We start from the raw sequence: 18,325 nt of genomic DNA on the forward strand, positions 1-18,325 counted from the left end.
CATTCCTATTTACACAATATCTACATAATAATGTTCTTTTTAAGTCGTCATGGATAGGGTGTATGCTTTTTTCGTAAAAGGAAAAATCTTTTTTCTTATAGGTAATTATTTTTATTATTTTAATAATCAATGGCATTGTGAACCATTGACATATAACTACACTCAGCGGCACAGAATTTGGCCCAAACAAACACAAGTAGATATCAGCCCAGATAGCTGTTGTAACTTCTAATTTCATATGACATATTGTCAGTCCTTTCGTATTTGTTAATTTAAATACAGAAAAATGTGTGTCTGTTTAACTTTTATAACACTAGAAACAGATTCCGTTGTTGGAACACAAAGCAGAAAGTTAAGTTTAAATTCAGATAGAAATTGCCGAAGTACTAACACGTTCCAAAAAAAAATAATGATTATGATCGTTTTTTGTTTCTCTTTTTGATCTCTCTTTTTCACAATTTGATCTGAAAATTACCCTTACAGCAGCTCAAGTTGCTCAAGTAGTGTTGCTAAGACGTCAAGGGCGTACGCAGTGGAAGATGGTTGAAACTTTAAGTGCACCGCGTACAAGTGAAAGATATGCATAGAAAATGCATGACCAGACTGGCCTTTACACAAGAAGACCAGAAAGTGGGGGTGTAAGGTGTTCGTCGGCGCACGACGACCGATTTATCGTACGTGCAATAATGAAAAATGGGTTTCTCACTGCGTTAGAGATACGCCAGCCTTTGCAAACAGCAAGAGAAGTCAACGTCCATAAGTGCACAATAAGAAGAAGGATAGAGGAACGGGATCTACGTGCTCGAAGACCAACTCGAGGCCCGGAACTTCTCCCGCACCATCGCGTAGCCAGACTAAGGTATGCAAGAGAACATGCAAATTGGACGCATGACTAATGGAGTAAAATTTTATGGACCGATGAATGCAGAGTCGTCTTAAGAGCTCCAGGCGGCCGTGAACGTGAATGGGGAAAGCGCTGAGAATGGTTTCTTCCCACCACTACCAAGCAAACAGTTGGTTTTCATGGTGGGTCCATCTTGGTTTGGCAGAAAGAAGGCAGAAGTTTAGAAGCCCGTACTGAATTATTGGCTGTCGAAAGTCGTCTGACAACAGTGCGGTATATTGAAGAGATCCTTCCAAATCATGTTTTACCCTGTCAGGGATTTATAGGAAGTGAAGAATTTCGTATAATGCAGGACAATGCTCAACCTCACACAGTTCTTTGAGTAACCGATTACTTGTTCGAGGTCGGTATTCAAAAATTGGACTGGCCTGCAAGAAACCCAGCCATGAATCCTGTAGAACATGTCTGGAACATGCTTAAAAGACAGGTCCAAGCAAGTCGTAACTCACCACGGACTTTCAGTGAACTGAAAACTGCGCTGGTAGCTGCCTGGGAGGAGATCTCTCAGGTGGAGATAAAAAACACGATCCAGAGCATGCCAGATCGTATGCAGGCAGTCATCAGATCAAGAGGAAGAAACATCCATTACTAAAATTCGATAACTTTCTGTTTTGTTAAAAATGTTGAATTTAAAAGTTTTTGGTGATTATTGCGGTAAAGGACTCTGTTTTCTAACTCAATGAAACTTAATGATAATTCTCACAATTCTGTTGTCTGTTAGTCATTTTCTTTTGGAAAATGAGTAAATTAAACAATATTAAAATAAAAATTCTGATTTTTCATTTAAATAATGGTTATAAGACCCAAATGTGCTTGGGCCAGATTCCGTGCCGCTGAGTGTATATTGTGAACATAACATTCTTATAATTATCTAAATGGACACAACTGGAGGAAAAACTACTGTCCCTCTTTTCCAAAACAGACTTTCAAAGATAAATCCCACAATTTATCCGCAGCTTCACGGTCCATAGCTTTTTTAGAAGGCGTCTCTTCAGCACAGTTGCTGAAGTATTTCCCGGAAACGTTGTCTAGATGCTCAGCTAGCGCCAAATATATCGAAGTCTGTGCCCCCTCAACCGGCGTCAGAAACATACATTTCAACAGGAATTTAATTATCCTTGGTTGATTGCGAAAGATGTCGGTGCTCACTGCCCCTGGGTGTAAGCAGTTCACAGTTACATTATTACTCTTCACTACTTCAGCTAATTTCTTCGTAAACAGTACATTTGCTAGTTTTGTGTTAGAATAAACTCTTCTCCAACCCAAAAAGCTATTAGCCTGTTTGTCCAGATTCTCTACATTTCCAAATTTGTGCATAACGGACGATACGTTGATTATTCGCGATGTTTCGGGCAAATCTTTCATCAATGGCAATAATAACATCGTGAGTAAGAATGGACCGAAGTGATTAACTTGGGCTTCTATTGGCAAGTTGTCTTCAGTCAGAGAATTATCTAAAACTCCCGTTCCAGCGTTGTTGATTAAAATGTTTATAACGGATTCATTTGCTTTGATGTCTTCAGCAAACGAATGGATAGACTTAAATGATGCCAAGTCTAAGCGTTTGACTATAACATCATTACCGGTCTCTGATTGGATCTTTGACGCCGCATTTTGTGCTCTTTGTAAGTCTCTGCATGCTAGAATAACTCTTGCACCACGCTTGGACAACTCCCTGGCGGTCTCGTAGCCGATACCGGTGTTAGAACCGGTTACAATAACCACTTTGTTCGGTATTCTGACCGGTGAAGCGAACGATGTGTGACTCATCTTTTGGTATAACTTGAAGGCAATCATGCATATAACAATAAAATAGATTACAAAGTCTAACATATTTGTTTTTATCGGTTTCACTCAATCAATTATGCCAATTATTTCTACAGGATTAACATGGAATGAACTTACTTATTTTCGATTAATAATAGTTTTATTTTCATAAGATACGTGAATTACAATAATGCAAGAAATTAGAAGAACTTAGGAGTCCGCACCAACACGAAGACTAGTACCTAATGACTACTGATGACTACGTTGGCACTGAAAATGTCAAACTTGACAACACTTAATGACAGTCAACTCCTAATGGAAACTTTCATGAAACTTCAGACTCAGTGTGTCCAGAGAGCATTATAACAAATATTCACTAACAGATTACTACACAGACTACTATCATTCACAACTCTAAATCTTATTTCACTATCGCATTATATTATATTTATATATTAGTATAACATTCAAAAGGATAAATGGTGATCTGTAACACAGGGGTAACCTTAAACAGACACCATTCTCTTACAAAAGCAACCTGTATTGTAATGTACTTAACACTGTAATTAAAGAGAAAATAAAGATTTTATTATTTATTTATATTATTTATTATCCCAGATAAAGGCGATAAAATTATTAAGATCCTCGCATTCTGTATTTGTCTTTGGTTGTTACCATTGACGTTTTAAAGAGCGGGAATTTTAAAATAAATCTGTATCGGTCTCCACAAAAAAACGCTTAAAAAAACTTAAAAAAAAACGCTTAAATTTGTTTATTTGACTATATTCTTGCAGCTAACAATGCCTACATTTGTGTGAGTGGGCCGTGTCAATGTAGTAGTTCGATTTCATGCCTATCAATTTTGCAAACGCGTCCGTAAGTACGTAGAGTGGCTAGTCAGCAACGCTTTGTCATCGAAAAGATCCTTTTATTAATAATTAGATATTGGTGGTTTGGAAATAAACGCAAATAGCACTTGTATTTTAAGTGGACTGTATTTTGTTGGAGGATGGCTGATTATCGCCAAGAAGCGAACGAGCGATAGTACCTGCACGCGTACCTGGCTCTCCAGCGTTGGTCTTCAAAAGATGGCGACTGGCCGCGGTCTTCACGATCACAACACGATAGTCACGTTCACACACGCGGGCGGATTATCACAACAGTTCGCTAGCAGCAGTGAGGATCCGTCACGGCATGCGTACCTACTTCTTTATGGAGCACTCGCGCCAGGTGTGCGAAAAAACATGAGCGGGTAGTCGGGGCTAGGGGTAGCATCGCTCGTTTGAATGTGGTCAAAAGCAGTACTATTTATTATTGATGAGTGGGTTTAGTCCATTAGAAAAAATAAAGATGGCGGTACCAATCGGTAAATACCGGGGCTTTCAAGAGAGCAAAAAAATCACAAAAACTAATAAAAAGACGGTTTTTTCATCCACCTTAAACAAACAAAAATAGTGTATAGTCTCCAGGACAAAGGTCTGTCTGGGTTGCTCTCTCAAGAAAGGGAATGAAACCCATGATCTGTTCTGTAGATGATTATAATAGAGATAAGGCAAGCAATTTCTGAGTAATGAATATCGTGAGGCAAATAAAACGAATGAACACTTTTGTAATTCTTTTATATAGAACAAGTTATTAAATGGACATTACAAATTATTTAATATACCTACATATGTATAACTACTACCAATGTAATTTAATAGAACTTTGTCGTTTTAACTAAAAAATGACAAAATTATTATTTTATTCAGAGTGAGACAGTGTGTTATAAAGTCTGACCGTATGAGCTTTACGTCATAATTTTTTTTAATAACACTCTGTCGTCACCCTTTTTTGGCTATTACACGGGTTCTAAGTAAATATGTTTGTATGTAAATATATTCTGTTTCAGTCTCCAGAAGAACAATGTTTCAGTCATTCAGTTGCCCAAAAACATTCGGGCAAGAAGACTTTACTTAAAGGACGACAAATTGATTTTTAAACCTATTAACTGCTAATGATTAGAAAAAGTATTTATTATATATAAATTAGACCTATATACTTAATTATGAGACGTTTCAAAACAACACATCGATTGAGTAAGACTGCCGTGCTTATAAAAATACCTACGTTAGACAAATTAATAGGCGTAAAGGTAGGTACGAGTTATACATTTTATTTAAGGAAATTATTGCTTACAGGTCTAATAAAAAGAAAAGATCTGATATAAATCCAGGCAAGTTTTAAATTAAATGGAAATTAATATGAAAAATATAGGTAAGTACCTATCCCCTTATTCAACTACTTACCTACAATCGTTACGTCCATCCATAATCCATCCGTCCCTTTTTCTAAGCACGACAGTACTTATAATATACATACTAGTGTACATAATAAATATGTACCAACTAATATTCTAATATATGCACAAAGAGTTTTACATAATTCGTCAAAAAGTGCCTTTAAACTATATCAAGGTGTACAAGGCAAAATATATTTTGAAAATAAAAGATTTGAAATCTTTACTGACAACAAAAAAGTAAAAATGCAAGAATTCTTAATTGGCGAATAATGAGGGTTTTCTAAAATGGCAATCCACGAGGTGGCAGCACCGAGTCGCCAGGTCTAATAACTGTCAAAGTGCTTATCTTTACTATGAATAGTGAACGATTTTAGTGTTTTTTTTTATTTTATAATTAAAGCACTGCATTATTGTTTTACTATTGCGGTTGAGTAAATAAAAAAAACTAAATCATATTGTGTTAACAAATTTTTCAACAAGCTTTTCCTTAGTACCAGTGACTTTTGCACCCTCTCTCTTAGCTCAATTTTTAGTTCGGAAACCTTATTCTGACCGTAGTCCATACCCATACAACCATTTTTGGTCGCAGATATGATAAAGATGTAACAAGTCGCAACAGTTTCGTAACAGGTACGACACAACGTGACTGTGTAGGGATTAGCTTTAATGTGTTGTAACGGTTCAGTAAAAATGTGACGGAAACTAGATTCAGTAACTTTGTGTGGTCGCTGTGTCGATACTTTACAGCTTAATTTGTAACGACACATTTTAGAAACTTTGCGTTTGGTTTGTAACCAGTGAGCAATGTTGACACAATTGTGTCGTAACTGGGTAGTAACATGGTGTAGTCGATGTTCCAGAACCCTTTAACACATTTAAAACATGACGAGAGCCAGTTATTCTCAAACTGTCTATGTTTTCTGCCGTTACCAACCATTTAATGAAATTTAAAATGAGTAAACAACCAAAAACCTTACGTAAATTCCGATGGACTTCAACTTTTTACAGAAGAGTTAAAGAAATAAGTACCAAGTCCCAAAATATCTCTGGTCCCTTATTGTACTCGTACACAAGTTTTTAAACGGTTTTATTTAGCTTACCCTGTTTGTTTTATTATTTATTCTTGGGTCAAATTTAGTAATTCAAATTTAAGTACCTTGCTGTTGTCAGATTGATCTGAAATTTGGTACACACCTTTAATTCCGATGACAATACAATATCCTAATATCAATAACATTGTAAATCCAAGATGGCCGCCGGTACAAAATGGCGGATTACATATTTTTTGCACAACCCCCTCAATATGGGTATCAAATGAAAGGGCTACTCAAGTAGAATACTGTCAGCAATCCCAGCGGGGCCCAACAGGGCCAAGGCCTGCCTGGGCTGCGGGATTGTCCTGGTACATAAAAGGCCTACGACGAAACACAACGGTTTTTAGTCAGTAAGAGTCTGGCACTCCCTCACCGCTGCTGACCCATATATAGAATGAGGAATATTCGGTAGGCATTTTCATTAAATACTAAAAACTAGAAAATAAAAAATCGGTAAAAAAACTTTTAAGTTAAACGGTTTTATCTTATGTGCACTGAAAACTAGAAAATAAAAAAACTGTTACTTACCTATAAACCTACATAGGTGGTCCCGGTCATATTAGACTAAAATAAAAACGTGGGGGCCCTCTGAAATCCTACCTATGGCAAAGCATATCTTTATACTTTGGTAGATCGTGAGCTCGGCGTTCGCTGGTGAAGCCGCTACGGCTGATTATTGATTGTCAAAATCTCCAATTACGATTATAGTAAGTAGAAATCCACACCTATTATACCTCTAGAAGAAAGTATTACAGCAATAGTTAGGTAATGGGCCCCACGTTTTTATTTTAGTCTAATATGACCGGGACCACCTATGTAGGTTTATAGGTAAGTAACAGTTTTTTTATTTTCTAGTTTTCAGTGCACATAAGATAAAACCGTTTAACTTAAAAGTTTTTTTACCGATTTTTTTTCTTTATTATAATAATATTGTTTTCATGATGTTGCATTGTTGGTAGGGCAAATTGACGGATACCCATTTTATTGAACTTAAAACTTATTCTTTTCTAGGCCATTTACAGGAAAACAGTACGGAATTTAGTGGAGGAGCTTATTGGTATAGTCCCTACCCTAGTGCCAAAGTTTCAACTTTCGAGCTCCAAATCGCAGTTTTTTCTTTTTCTCGGCCAAAACAAGACGTCTTCGTCTTTAACCCAAGTAACCGGCACAAGCGATATTAATTCTGATGAACAATGCAAAAAGGCATGTTGACTTGATAAAAACTTTGGAAAACACTGTAACCAAATATTAAGAGAAACCATCTTAAAAATCTAGTAATTTTGTAACAATTTACCGTAACATGTCGACACGTGTCGACACATTATCGTAACTTTGTGACTAGTTGCGACGAGCATATTTATCATAACAAACATCAAAAATGTTTTTTCATAGTTCATTATTTACCAATTTAATGAGTAAATCTTGCTAAAATAATTTGTATTAGGATTAAAATATTTGATATTGTATTTAAATGGAAGCTATTGAGCACTCGATGTGCATCATTTTATATTTTTATTTTATTTAACAAAAGTTTTTCTTTCGCCAGAATTATTAAAACATGATATTACGGTGGCGCGTTGGAAATATCAACATATTCAAAGAAATTACACAGTAAACTTTTTTTCCCAATAAGATTTGAGCATTATAAACCATATTAATTAATGAAAACTAAAACTTTGTTTACTTCATTATCATTATCATACTTCAACCATCATTTTGGGATTTCTTGTATTTTGTATTATTCGTCGTGTCACTCACGCACGAGCCAACGAAATTGATCGAACGAATGAATGATTGAATGATTAGTGCGATCTCTGGTTAAAATATGGTAACAATGTTACGACACGGCGACGTAAATTAGAAACCAAATGTTACTTGTTTATTGTGTCGAGATCTTCCCCATTTTTAGTTGCAGCGACGGCGCTAACACGGAACGTCGACGAGATTATGTTTCGAGATAGATCAGTGTCGACACTAAGTGTCGAAACGGTTACGTTATGTTCGCAAAAATGGTTATATGGGTAATAAAATCAATAACACTTCCAATATAACAGAATTTCAATAAACAATAAGTTCGGCACCTACAATTCCATACTATTTGACAGCTGTTTGGACCAGACGCATACGTGGCGCCACCCGGTGGCAGAAAAAATTTCAAAAACCCTCATTGAGCTGAGTAAAGCCAAATGCAAACAAAAAGTCTAGACAGTTTCAAATAGGTGAAATTAGAAAACATGCAAGTCATAATCTGAAATCATCAGACAATCTGAAAATTATGATAATATTCGAATCTTCTTAAGTATATAAGAAATAGTCTCTTCACAACATTTATCCTACTACAAAAAAGAAACACTAATCTTAATATATTTATTGCAAATTGAAGGCTATGTAGGTACCATTTTTTTTTTCTGAAATCGGTACTTTCATTGAACTTTCATTATTTTTTCTGGAATAGGAAGTATTGTTGAGAATATATATGTAGTTTAGTTATAATTATTTGGTTATAATAGTTATAATATTATGTATGAATACAATTTTATTTAAATAACTATTGAATCATCATTTCGAAGCTGTGTATTTTGTACCAGTAAGACACTAGTTGCGCTCTTCGACTAGACCAGTCGATTAGTTCACTCTAGCTTTCTTGCACGTCATTTTTAATATCCATAGCTAAGTATATGCTTGATTTCAATAACCTTATTGCAATTCTCTGACACGTCAAATAGATTTTTCGTATCAACGCCTCCAATTTGATGATTCAATAATTCCAATTTGTCTATTTCAACATGTATATATTTTGACTAAGTAAGCACATAATGTATTTACGTATTAATATGTATAAATATAATTCTATAAGTCACAATACACAAGACACTTTATTACATAAGTACAGTTACAGACTGAATTTATTCGTCTTGATTTCGCGAACTTGGTAGGTAGAAGTCACAGATACACTACCCAGTGTCTAGATAAGATACTCCAAAGACGTACAAAGATGGAGTAAATAGTTTCTAATACATTGCTATGTCCATGTTAGGATGATCGAAGTTGTATATTTCCCGTCGTCACAAGTTTTTAATAGCTATGTACATTCTTCATCACCACAAATGAATTGACAAGTCCTTAAAAATAAAAGGAGAAAAAAGGAACAAAAGTTACAAGATACGTTTACGAGAAAGCAATACACAACTAACATAAATTTTGGGTAACTCGCTAATATTCTGAATTCGGTTTACTTTCTTATGTACACAACAAAACTTAAAGTTTACACTTAACTTAGGCATTAATAAATAAAGTTTAGATCATGTTCACACTTTATTCGATCACTTAGTTTTATCACTAGCGTCCTTGGGAGCGGCCTGCGCGCATCAATAAACCTGAAAACAATAGAAACATCAATATTACTAACTTGGCTATTATTTGATAATGCGGTAAGACGTCATGTCATAAGGAATTAGTCTTCAAACTAAAAGGCATATTTTCAAACGGTTCGATTCCACCATTTGTTCAGACTCATGAACTCCTGATTGACTTCTAGTCTCGTGAACAATAGTTCATTAATATTTGACTATAAATTAAATACAAATCATTGAACAGTCTACCGCGAGAGAATACAACCTACCAACGGACCATTGTAAATAAAAACTTACTGCCATAAAGTGCCCTATAGTTTGAGACACATATGTGTCGACGATATACCTATGTATTCTAAGTTATATTTGTCAAGTTAGTTCGTTCACCTACATATAATTAATTTAATTGTATGAGTAAGCGACATTTGCAATTTAAATTACCTAAGTTACCTACCTGTCTAAGTAGATACTTACTTCTTTTCAGTATTTCTAAAGACTGTATTTTTTAATTCTGTTCGGCTTATAGTGTAATTTAAATAAAGACAACACCAAGAGACTGCTTTGCCTTAAATGTATTTTATAAATTGTAAAATCTACAACCTTTTAAATAAAAATAAAAGGTCTAAATAAATGGGTAGCTGCAGGATCTAACCCAAGGTTACATTTACTTATCATTAACAATGACTGTCTCGTGGTCAGGCACGATCTTTGATCTGACACACAACATATACATTCAAGGCTGTGTAGTGTAGACAACAATTATTTTTAAAAGAAAATAACTTATTAGATTGTTAGTCTAAAGTTCGCAGTCGTTGCTTATGATCATAAAGAACTCAATTCTGACTGTGGTATAATTTTATTTAGCTACTAAGTAGCTTCCGCCACTGGTTGCAAGTGCACCCCATAAAAAATAAAAGCCTTCATCAATACATGAGCTAACACTAAAAGAATTTTTCAAATTGGTGATATGATTCCTTACATTAGCGTGATCAAACAAACAAACTCTTCAGTTAAATATTGCGAGTCGTACATCACCATAGCGATAACTAAGCAGAAGCTTTATCTGTACAGATGAAAGTTCTAGGTAGGTACTGTAATACCTGACCGTGGCAGTTATTCCTGACCAACTACCTGAAAAAATATTACCTACTTCGAAGGGTGATTGTAATGCAGAATAATAGACATTCACCTTAACACCATACGCCATCTCGTAGCCACCCTTGCTCTGCATTTGGTTCTGCATCGTGTGTAACAGTGACGACGGGATGTCCACGTCTGTCGAACCTGGAATCATAGTTACGAATATTTAAGTACATTATCTTAATGATAATCAAGAAAGGGAGAATTGGTGTCATAAGTTTGTTTGTAAATGTATATAGGGCTTTGTTTGTCAAATCGAAACATCTGTAAGGATTGTTGAGGTAAAATTAACAAAATAAAATCTCTTTTTGAATGTTACAAAACCTTGAAATCTTTAAAAAAAACTATTCAAAGTTCGATTGTTCAAATGTTGGCAAGAGACGATAAAAATAGTACCTAGGTCATATACATAGACCATCATGTATTTTTGTAACATAAATGACATTTACCTACGATATTCACACATAGGTACGGTAACGAAACCACCATCATAATTAAGAACAATAAACGTTCAAGTCACGAAAATACGCAAGTATATCACGTAACAAATGATTTGGAACACGCAACGAAAGTTGTGTCAGCTCGCCATAACATAATATCTAATTAGCGAGAAGGTCGCACTCAGGGCGGATTTATGATAACTGTCTATTCACTAATGATCATTTAGAAAACTATATATTTATAATGATAAATAGGCTAGACATTTAGCACTCAAGTTCTCCCAAGATAGGTACGTATTTTCATAATACCTAAGTCATCAAAACTTTTTCATGGAAAGCAATTGTGCAAAAGGGATCCATTTAATTAGGCATGTGGTTCTCAATTTATTTTGGCTGGACAATGCTAATTACTCGGCACGGTAACTTTAGTTATTTTATTACCTCTAGTAATGTCTTCAAATGTAATTTTATATTAACAATCTCGACATAACAGCCATTCCAATCTCACGAACGAATTGATAACGATTTGGCCTTACCCAATAACATAATGTGCTATTATATCAAGTGCATAGCAAATCAATGCGTTGCGTGAGACCCTGGCTGTCAAAACATCGATAAATAGCGACCTGAGTCATGGCGATGTCCCTGAGATAGTTGTAATGTAGCTTGTTTGTGATTGATCGCATTCTAGGAAACGGAAGGTCGGTAGGAGCTGAAGAATTTATAGAAAAGAAAATGTAGCTTACAATGTTAATGGGGGATAGCATAGCTTCCTAACAAGGAAATAAATTTTCCAATCGGTTCACTCGAAACCTTTATTGGACAAACAATTTTTTTTCTCTCTTTATTATATTAGTAGGTATACTATAGAATATAGAAGAAAACGTAACAGGTAGGACACCTCAGAAGCAACATGTGGCCAACTAGATACACCTAGTGAAAGAGAACTCAAACTTCAGTTCTCACAACACGCGACGTTCTGACCTTACTATCGGCCTTTAAGCCAGATAAAACTACAGCTTTAGGTAATCACGGCGATTCTAAAGATTACATGAAACTACAAGCAGAAACATAATGCACTCCTCACCTTGGGTAAGATGAGTCAAATGTTAAGGTCGAATGAACGACCTCAGAAAAAAACGATATAATAATTTTATTGCAAATGAGAAAAAAATGGTTTTCATGTAAACGTAGGTACGTCTTTGAGATTTAAATGGTTGAAAGATCACGTCTGGATCCTTAGAATGGGTAAGCAGCGTTATAAAGTCTGTTGAATACAAAAAATATTGAATACTGGTGATACCCAAGGTCCTGCAATCAGCTGTTGTATATGTCACTCGTGACGTGACCAATGCGAATGAACCATATGAACAAGGCAATGACCAAGGGTGACATACTCTATGACCCAATGTAAATATAGACAGCTGATGTAGGTAATCGCATTGTCACTAGGTAAAGCTTTGTGGAGGTTACAGAAAGAAATATGTATGTGCTTTGGTTTCTTATGTATGACCGTTTTTTCTTTTTCAATTGGGACTTAGTTAAGAGCTATAAAAGATCAATAGGAAGATTAGGCATTGAAGACAGATAAATCGTCAGACGAACCTACGTAGTTGCAATTTTTTATCTACACAAGGAAAATACGCAGATGAGAATTGAAGCGATAATATTGATAGCAATATACGCAGATGGTCTTCTTTAAGATGTAATCTCCCATCTGTTGTTTCCTTAAATATGTCGAATATGATAATACCAAGTCAATCTCTTAGAATTTTATTGTGGAAAGAGTAGGTACTTTGGACTTTGGAGCATTTGCTACGGGGAAGTCCATGCTACAGAAAGATAAAGCTCAGAGAGAGCTTGTTAGGAAAACAATTTATTTTTTAAATGGAAATCTCCAAAGTGGGCTTAATTGTTCATTTCTTTATTAGAATCATCACACGTGATTTAAAAGGTACCTAATTTTAACTAACTTCAATAGTATTTAGCAAATAGGTGTTTATAAGTCGTTTTCGCAGTAATGACTTGATTTACTAACAGCATTCAACGATAGCATGACATGAAGACACGGAAACAAATAGCTTCCAGGAATAAATTGGTTATTCTTGCTTGAGCAGCGAGTACCAAGGTGAGGCGGATGTGTTAGCTTGCGAAATTGTTCGTCACGACCTCTGCCTTATTTATAGTCTGTGGTAGTAGTTTGTCTCTGGTTATGCGCGCTTTTTTGTTTAAAGAAGATTCATGTACATGGCCAAGATACGGTATATGATTATGTACCGAAATGCTAATAAATAAAGTTTCTAGTTGAGCGTTGATCACTTTGTATCGCAAAAACCTTAATTTTAATAAACTATGTCGACAAATTATTGCAACAAAACTCATGATTTGCTTCTTGAGAGTATGAACTTATGACAATAATTTTTTTTATGTAATTTAAATACCTACTTTTTTTACCTATTTTAACAAAGTACATGAAAAATTCTCCATCAAAATGAAACAGTACAGATTTCTAAGATTTAATTAACAATTTCTATGCAATGAAATCATGTCGTATGAATAAATGAATACCATCATTTCCAATCTTATTCGAACATACAGATCGAGAAATTGAGTAGATACTTATTTCTCTACGTTTCGATCGTACATAATTTTATATGAAAATTTATACCTATCTTTATTTATTGATAATAAAATTATTTATTTTAATCTTTAGTACCTACGTTCTCGTCTCACTTTTCATTGAGATCGGTTCAGTGGTCCATAGTGAAAGCGTTGTTATTTATTAAGATTTTCATGGTAGATATTTATATAGGCTTAAGTAGATTTTATATCATTAAAAGACCAATCAAATATCAGTTCTCTTTATTAGCAATTTTTATATTAGAAAAATGATCTATGCAAGCAAACGATATTTCATTTGCCGCTTTTCCTCTCCTCAATATTATCATTCATCCATTCATTTGTGTTTAACATCATATTAATTAAAATGTATAGTCGTTAATGATCACTCCAACTAATGGCGCATGAAGTGTCTGTGTCGGAGTAATTATTACTGCTCTCTTCATGAACACATGTGCTCAATGTGGTTACAAAATATTACTGCAGAAGTTATTAAAAATTGTACTAAACTAAATTCTTAATGATATTGAGGTCAGCTAATGTATGTTACTGTTGTCTTTATTGTACTTGTAGAGTTACAAAATAAACTTTTGTTTATTGTAGAATACCTATTAATAAATAAACTATTGTTTAGACTACTAAGTAAACTGTTGTGTTTTGTTTTCATAATCTGGTGCTTTGTCTATTCAATAAGGTTAGCTATTTTCAATGTAAAACAATCTTTAGGTAATGAAAACAAATTAGAACTAAAAAACCGTGAACTACTTATGTATTTAATAAATAAGTTTACTCAATGATAGTTATGTCGTCTGTAGGTTTCTTCAACATAAATAGATAATCCAAACAACATGTACGAGAGTACATAATGCAACGAGAAGTTTCTTGGATGAAACTACAGAAACCACTACTTCAAGCACCAGTATTATTAGAGAAAGTGTTTATCTATTAAAACCTCATCTAGCTAAGTAATTTGCAATATAGAGATAATTGAAAATAATCGCAATAAAACGATTAAGTTGCACTTCGAATCAATCAAGATAATGTCTTTGCCCTTATGACAACTCCACGTCAAAGGCAGAAGTATTTCTTTGTCACGTACTAAGTTATCTTCTTAAGTATGAATTAATTATTTAAATTAATCAATGAGGAAAGATTATAAAATCGCGATAAACAGTAATTGATGCAACATTGTATACTAAAAATATGCATCCATTGCACTGTTGAAAGAATTAATTCCTTGTGGAATGAATTGCAATTTCTTAGTCATTCCTGGATGGAAAAATAGTGTCGTGGAAACTGTACCGGGATGAAATATAGCCTATGTTACTAGAGAAGAGTGAAAGACCTTTTAAAGAACCTTTAGGGTACAAATTATTATACTTATTACTTTGAATTTTAGAACATGATATAAATTGAGCAATTTTAGCTAAATCTACTTTCCTTGTCTGCTAACCATAGTCTGCAGTCTATAAAGCTATTTACAAAATAATCTGTTTACAAAGCAAATGTTACCCGCGCAAGGTTCAAGGAAGTTCAAATTGCACGAAATTTTAAACTATTGAGGTTGGCAACACTCTCGAAATAGACAGAATCAGTTACTTTGTTTATAGACTTGAGATTATAACTGCGATAGTTTTGGCAAACTGTTCGACGTTGCAAAATATCAGTTAACTTCAGCAACCTGACTAAGAAAGCTCGCGTTTCACACTACTTAGTTAATTCATTACCTACGAATCGTCCTTGTTACAGTTAAAAGGCTAAAGTTTAAGCTTGTTAGGAAATGTTGCCATTTTAAAGTAGCAGTCGTATTTTACATTACAAATTGTGTTTAGTAACACTTATGGCCTGGTTCGGTCCAGTCAGTTCTGTTCAAGTTATCTCGCAATGCAGACCATAAAGTTCGACTTAATTAATCCAAATCGACTAAAAATCTCCTCTAAGCATCACTAAATTCAAATTACATTTTGTTTATGGCTGGCTATGCCTCGTTCAGACGGGGATAGTTAGCGACAGTGCGCCAGCTAAACAAACTAAAGGACGTTAGAATCGGGATGAGTCACTGGCTCGCTTGCCGACCGACACGGCCGCCGAACTCGCCTGTTTATTTTAAACTCGAATACAGGGCTGCCTTCTTGTAAACACGTGCAAATATTTTCAAGGATAAATCCGGATATGAATAATGTAGAACCATTCGTAAGCCGTTGACTTACTAATTAATTCGTATATTTTAATGATTTGAACTCCAAACATTTTAATGACATACATTTGTAAATATTTGCATAGTTTACCTCCAATGGTTAAGTCATCAATATTTTTACATATTGAGTATGCGGGTTTGAGTGGAAAGTTTGTAGCTATTTTGTATTTTACGATATTGAAATCAAAAGTAAAAGGTGTTCCAGACAGTTTGGATGAATGATTCAGTTATTACTCCACTTCAAAAAAGGAGGTTTAGCTTAATACCAACCTAGAATAAACTCTGCTATAAAACATATTATCTAGTGATGTGAATAATGCATGGTTAACAACCTTAGCTAGCAGTTACGAATAAATAATACGCGTACAACCGTCTCGGATGTTCTAAATTTAAAATGCAACGACATTCCGCCGCGTTTCTGCTTATATGACGCTTCAATGCTTGTAATTTTAATATTCTCTTTGTCTATTAGTTTTTATTCTGACATAGATTTAGTTTTTTCCTTAGTTCATTATAATTTCAACAAATGAATTGATTAATTTAATAGTGTTGTAAGCTAGGTAGCTTAAGGTCAAGTAGGTACTTGAATTCCGAAATATTTAGACATGTTTATGGTAGCAATAATGCGTCGAACTATGAATGAAGTAGGTACCTAGTTTACATTATCTTAATGCTTTCGGGGTCAATAGAACTTAGCTCGATATCGCTAAGTACAAGAGCAGTCTGGACTATTCTATCTACTGTTGTGTGGTGTTTTATCAGTCCAAGCAAGTAGCTAAAAAATTAGTGCAAAACTGGGTATGCAAATCCCAAAAAAATATTAGGCCATATCTTTTAAGACAGTTTTGACATAGATCAGGCATCTCCAACTCACCGGAACTGCTTAAAATTCAATGATACAGATTTTATCTGCAACAGTTTGTTATAATTGGCGAATATGACCATTCACTGGCAGGCGAGTGCAAAAACTAACGTTTTCTACCTAACTTAGCAAACGTCTTGCTTGCGGATGCATTCATAATTAACTAACATAAAAATGAAAAACTATTTGCGTGTCCATTCCATAAATAAGTGGAGTCTAGTGCTAATATATTGCTTTAGAAATCACTCAATTTTTAAAACTATTCATTTCAGTTCGGAATAAAATTTGCTGCTGTTAATTGAAATCGCATAAAATAAGTCCTTGTCCACTCCAGTAAATTAAATGTGATACGAGTACAACTGGATACCTGATTTAAACGGGATAGAAGCTATAACTGGTCTGGACGAGTCTAGTATTAGCTGTGACTAGTAAATTATATCTAGTAGTTAGGAATGCCTTAGAAGCAAGCAGTGAAGTATGGGAAAAGGAAATCATTTTAATTGCACCTGTATCTAGCGTAATTTATTTCTTTGTAGGATGTAGGCAAAAAGTACAAGACTAATTGATTTGTGCATTTAAAATTCTTGTCTAGATAAATGATATTTCCGACATATTTTTTGCTTGCAAACAAAAAATACATCAGATATATTCTTAGCTGGTAGATAAAAATTCGCATTTACTTTTTTGTTTAACATTACATGCACTTACAAAAATCTTTTCAACTTCATAGATATTATAGTCACTAAAATACTATTAAGGAACTTTCAGACAACCCTAACAAAAACAAGTCTTATCAAACGACCCTCGCTGACAGAATGTCACACTGACAAGCCACTAGACAGTTCGTTTACTTCAAACATTCTACTGGAGAGCGCAGTATGACAGGCCAGTCCTTTTAAAAGTCCGATAGTTATCTCGACTGGTGCAGAATAGCAGTCCTTATTAAGGACACAGTGTCTCCGGTCTATCCGTAACCAAATTAGGAGTGCGTTCGTCCGATAGAATACTAATGCAGAACATTTTTTTATGTAAGTCGAGTAGCCGAGTACTATACACGTGTGGACACGTCTTAGTCGTTAAATCAATTATGTAAGGCTTAGTTTTGTAATCCTTACGTATCCTGACGTGTTAGTTTTTACGATGGACGACAAAGGAAAGTGTCTAGTCTGCCTAGGTTGGCGTTGTTTGTTTTATGCGATTGCGAGTGTTTGAGATTCTGTTAGTTTAGTTCAGAGAGTTACTGTTTTCTACTGGTTAAGAAATATTGCTGTCTTTTCTACAGCGAAATTTACATAGTTTCGGATGCTTTCTTTATTGTTATCTTAACTTAACCTTAAATAATGTTTTTATTCCATAAAACTAACATACATACCAGCAAAACTGACATGAATGGTGAATTTGTTGTTTTACAAAATGTTTCCAAAACGTACCGTTTACCGTAATATCTAAGGTTACATCATTATAAATCTTATTAACAATAACAATTTAGCATGATCATCGTGTAAGGTTCAAACTAGCTCCGTTGAACATTGGCGAGTCTCATGGGAACCTCAAGCTCAAGGCGTCGGTCGTTCACCTTGCCTTTCGGGAAGGTTACGATAAATCGATTGACTGACAGCTCGTTATCGACCCATCGATCGTCAGGATTACACTGATCGCCATCGAGTG

The 18,325-nt window shown here is 34.7% G+C and overlaps 2 protein-coding genes across 2 annotated transcripts in view; both read right to left on the minus strand.

The window, feature by feature from the left end:
* Positions 1-1,801: 1,801 nt before the first annotated feature.
* Positions 1,802-2,674, minus strand: LOC110377277 (retinol dehydrogenase 11-like). Its single transcript, XM_049837784.2, has one exon. The coding sequence runs from the start codon at positions 2,672-2,674 to the stop codon at positions 1,802-1,804; it is 873 nt and encodes a 290-aa protein (XP_049693741.2).
* A 4,375-nt stretch (positions 2,675-7,049) lies between these two features.
* The window catches only part of LOC110377261 (CDC42 small effector protein homolog), a 31,182-nt gene continuing 19,906 nt past the window's right edge, over positions 7,050-18,325 (minus strand). Inside the window, exons 3-4 of the mRNA XM_021336077.3 lie at positions 10,589-10,683; positions 7,050-9,423 (exon numbers count right to left, since the gene is read on the minus strand). Of these exons, the coding sequence (XP_021191752.1) occupies positions 9,415-9,423; positions 10,589-10,683 (104 nt within the window). The 3' untranslated portion in view covers positions 7,050-9,414. The remainder of the gene's footprint in view (positions 9,424-10,588; positions 10,684-18,325) is intronic.

Source organism: Helicoverpa armigera, chromosome 23 (genome assembly GCF_030705265.1).
Source record: "Helicoverpa armigera isolate CAAS_96S chromosome 23, ASM3070526v1, whole genome shotgun sequence".
In the NCBI taxonomy this organism is placed as follows: domain Eukaryota; kingdom Metazoa; phylum Arthropoda; class Insecta; order Lepidoptera; family Noctuidae; genus Helicoverpa; species Helicoverpa armigera.

Excerpts from the sequence above, each read along its gene's own strand:
- LOC110377277 (XM_049837784.2), bottom strand. The coding sequence starts at position 2,674 with ATGAGTCACACATCGTTCGCTTCACCGGTCAGAATACCGAACAAAGTG.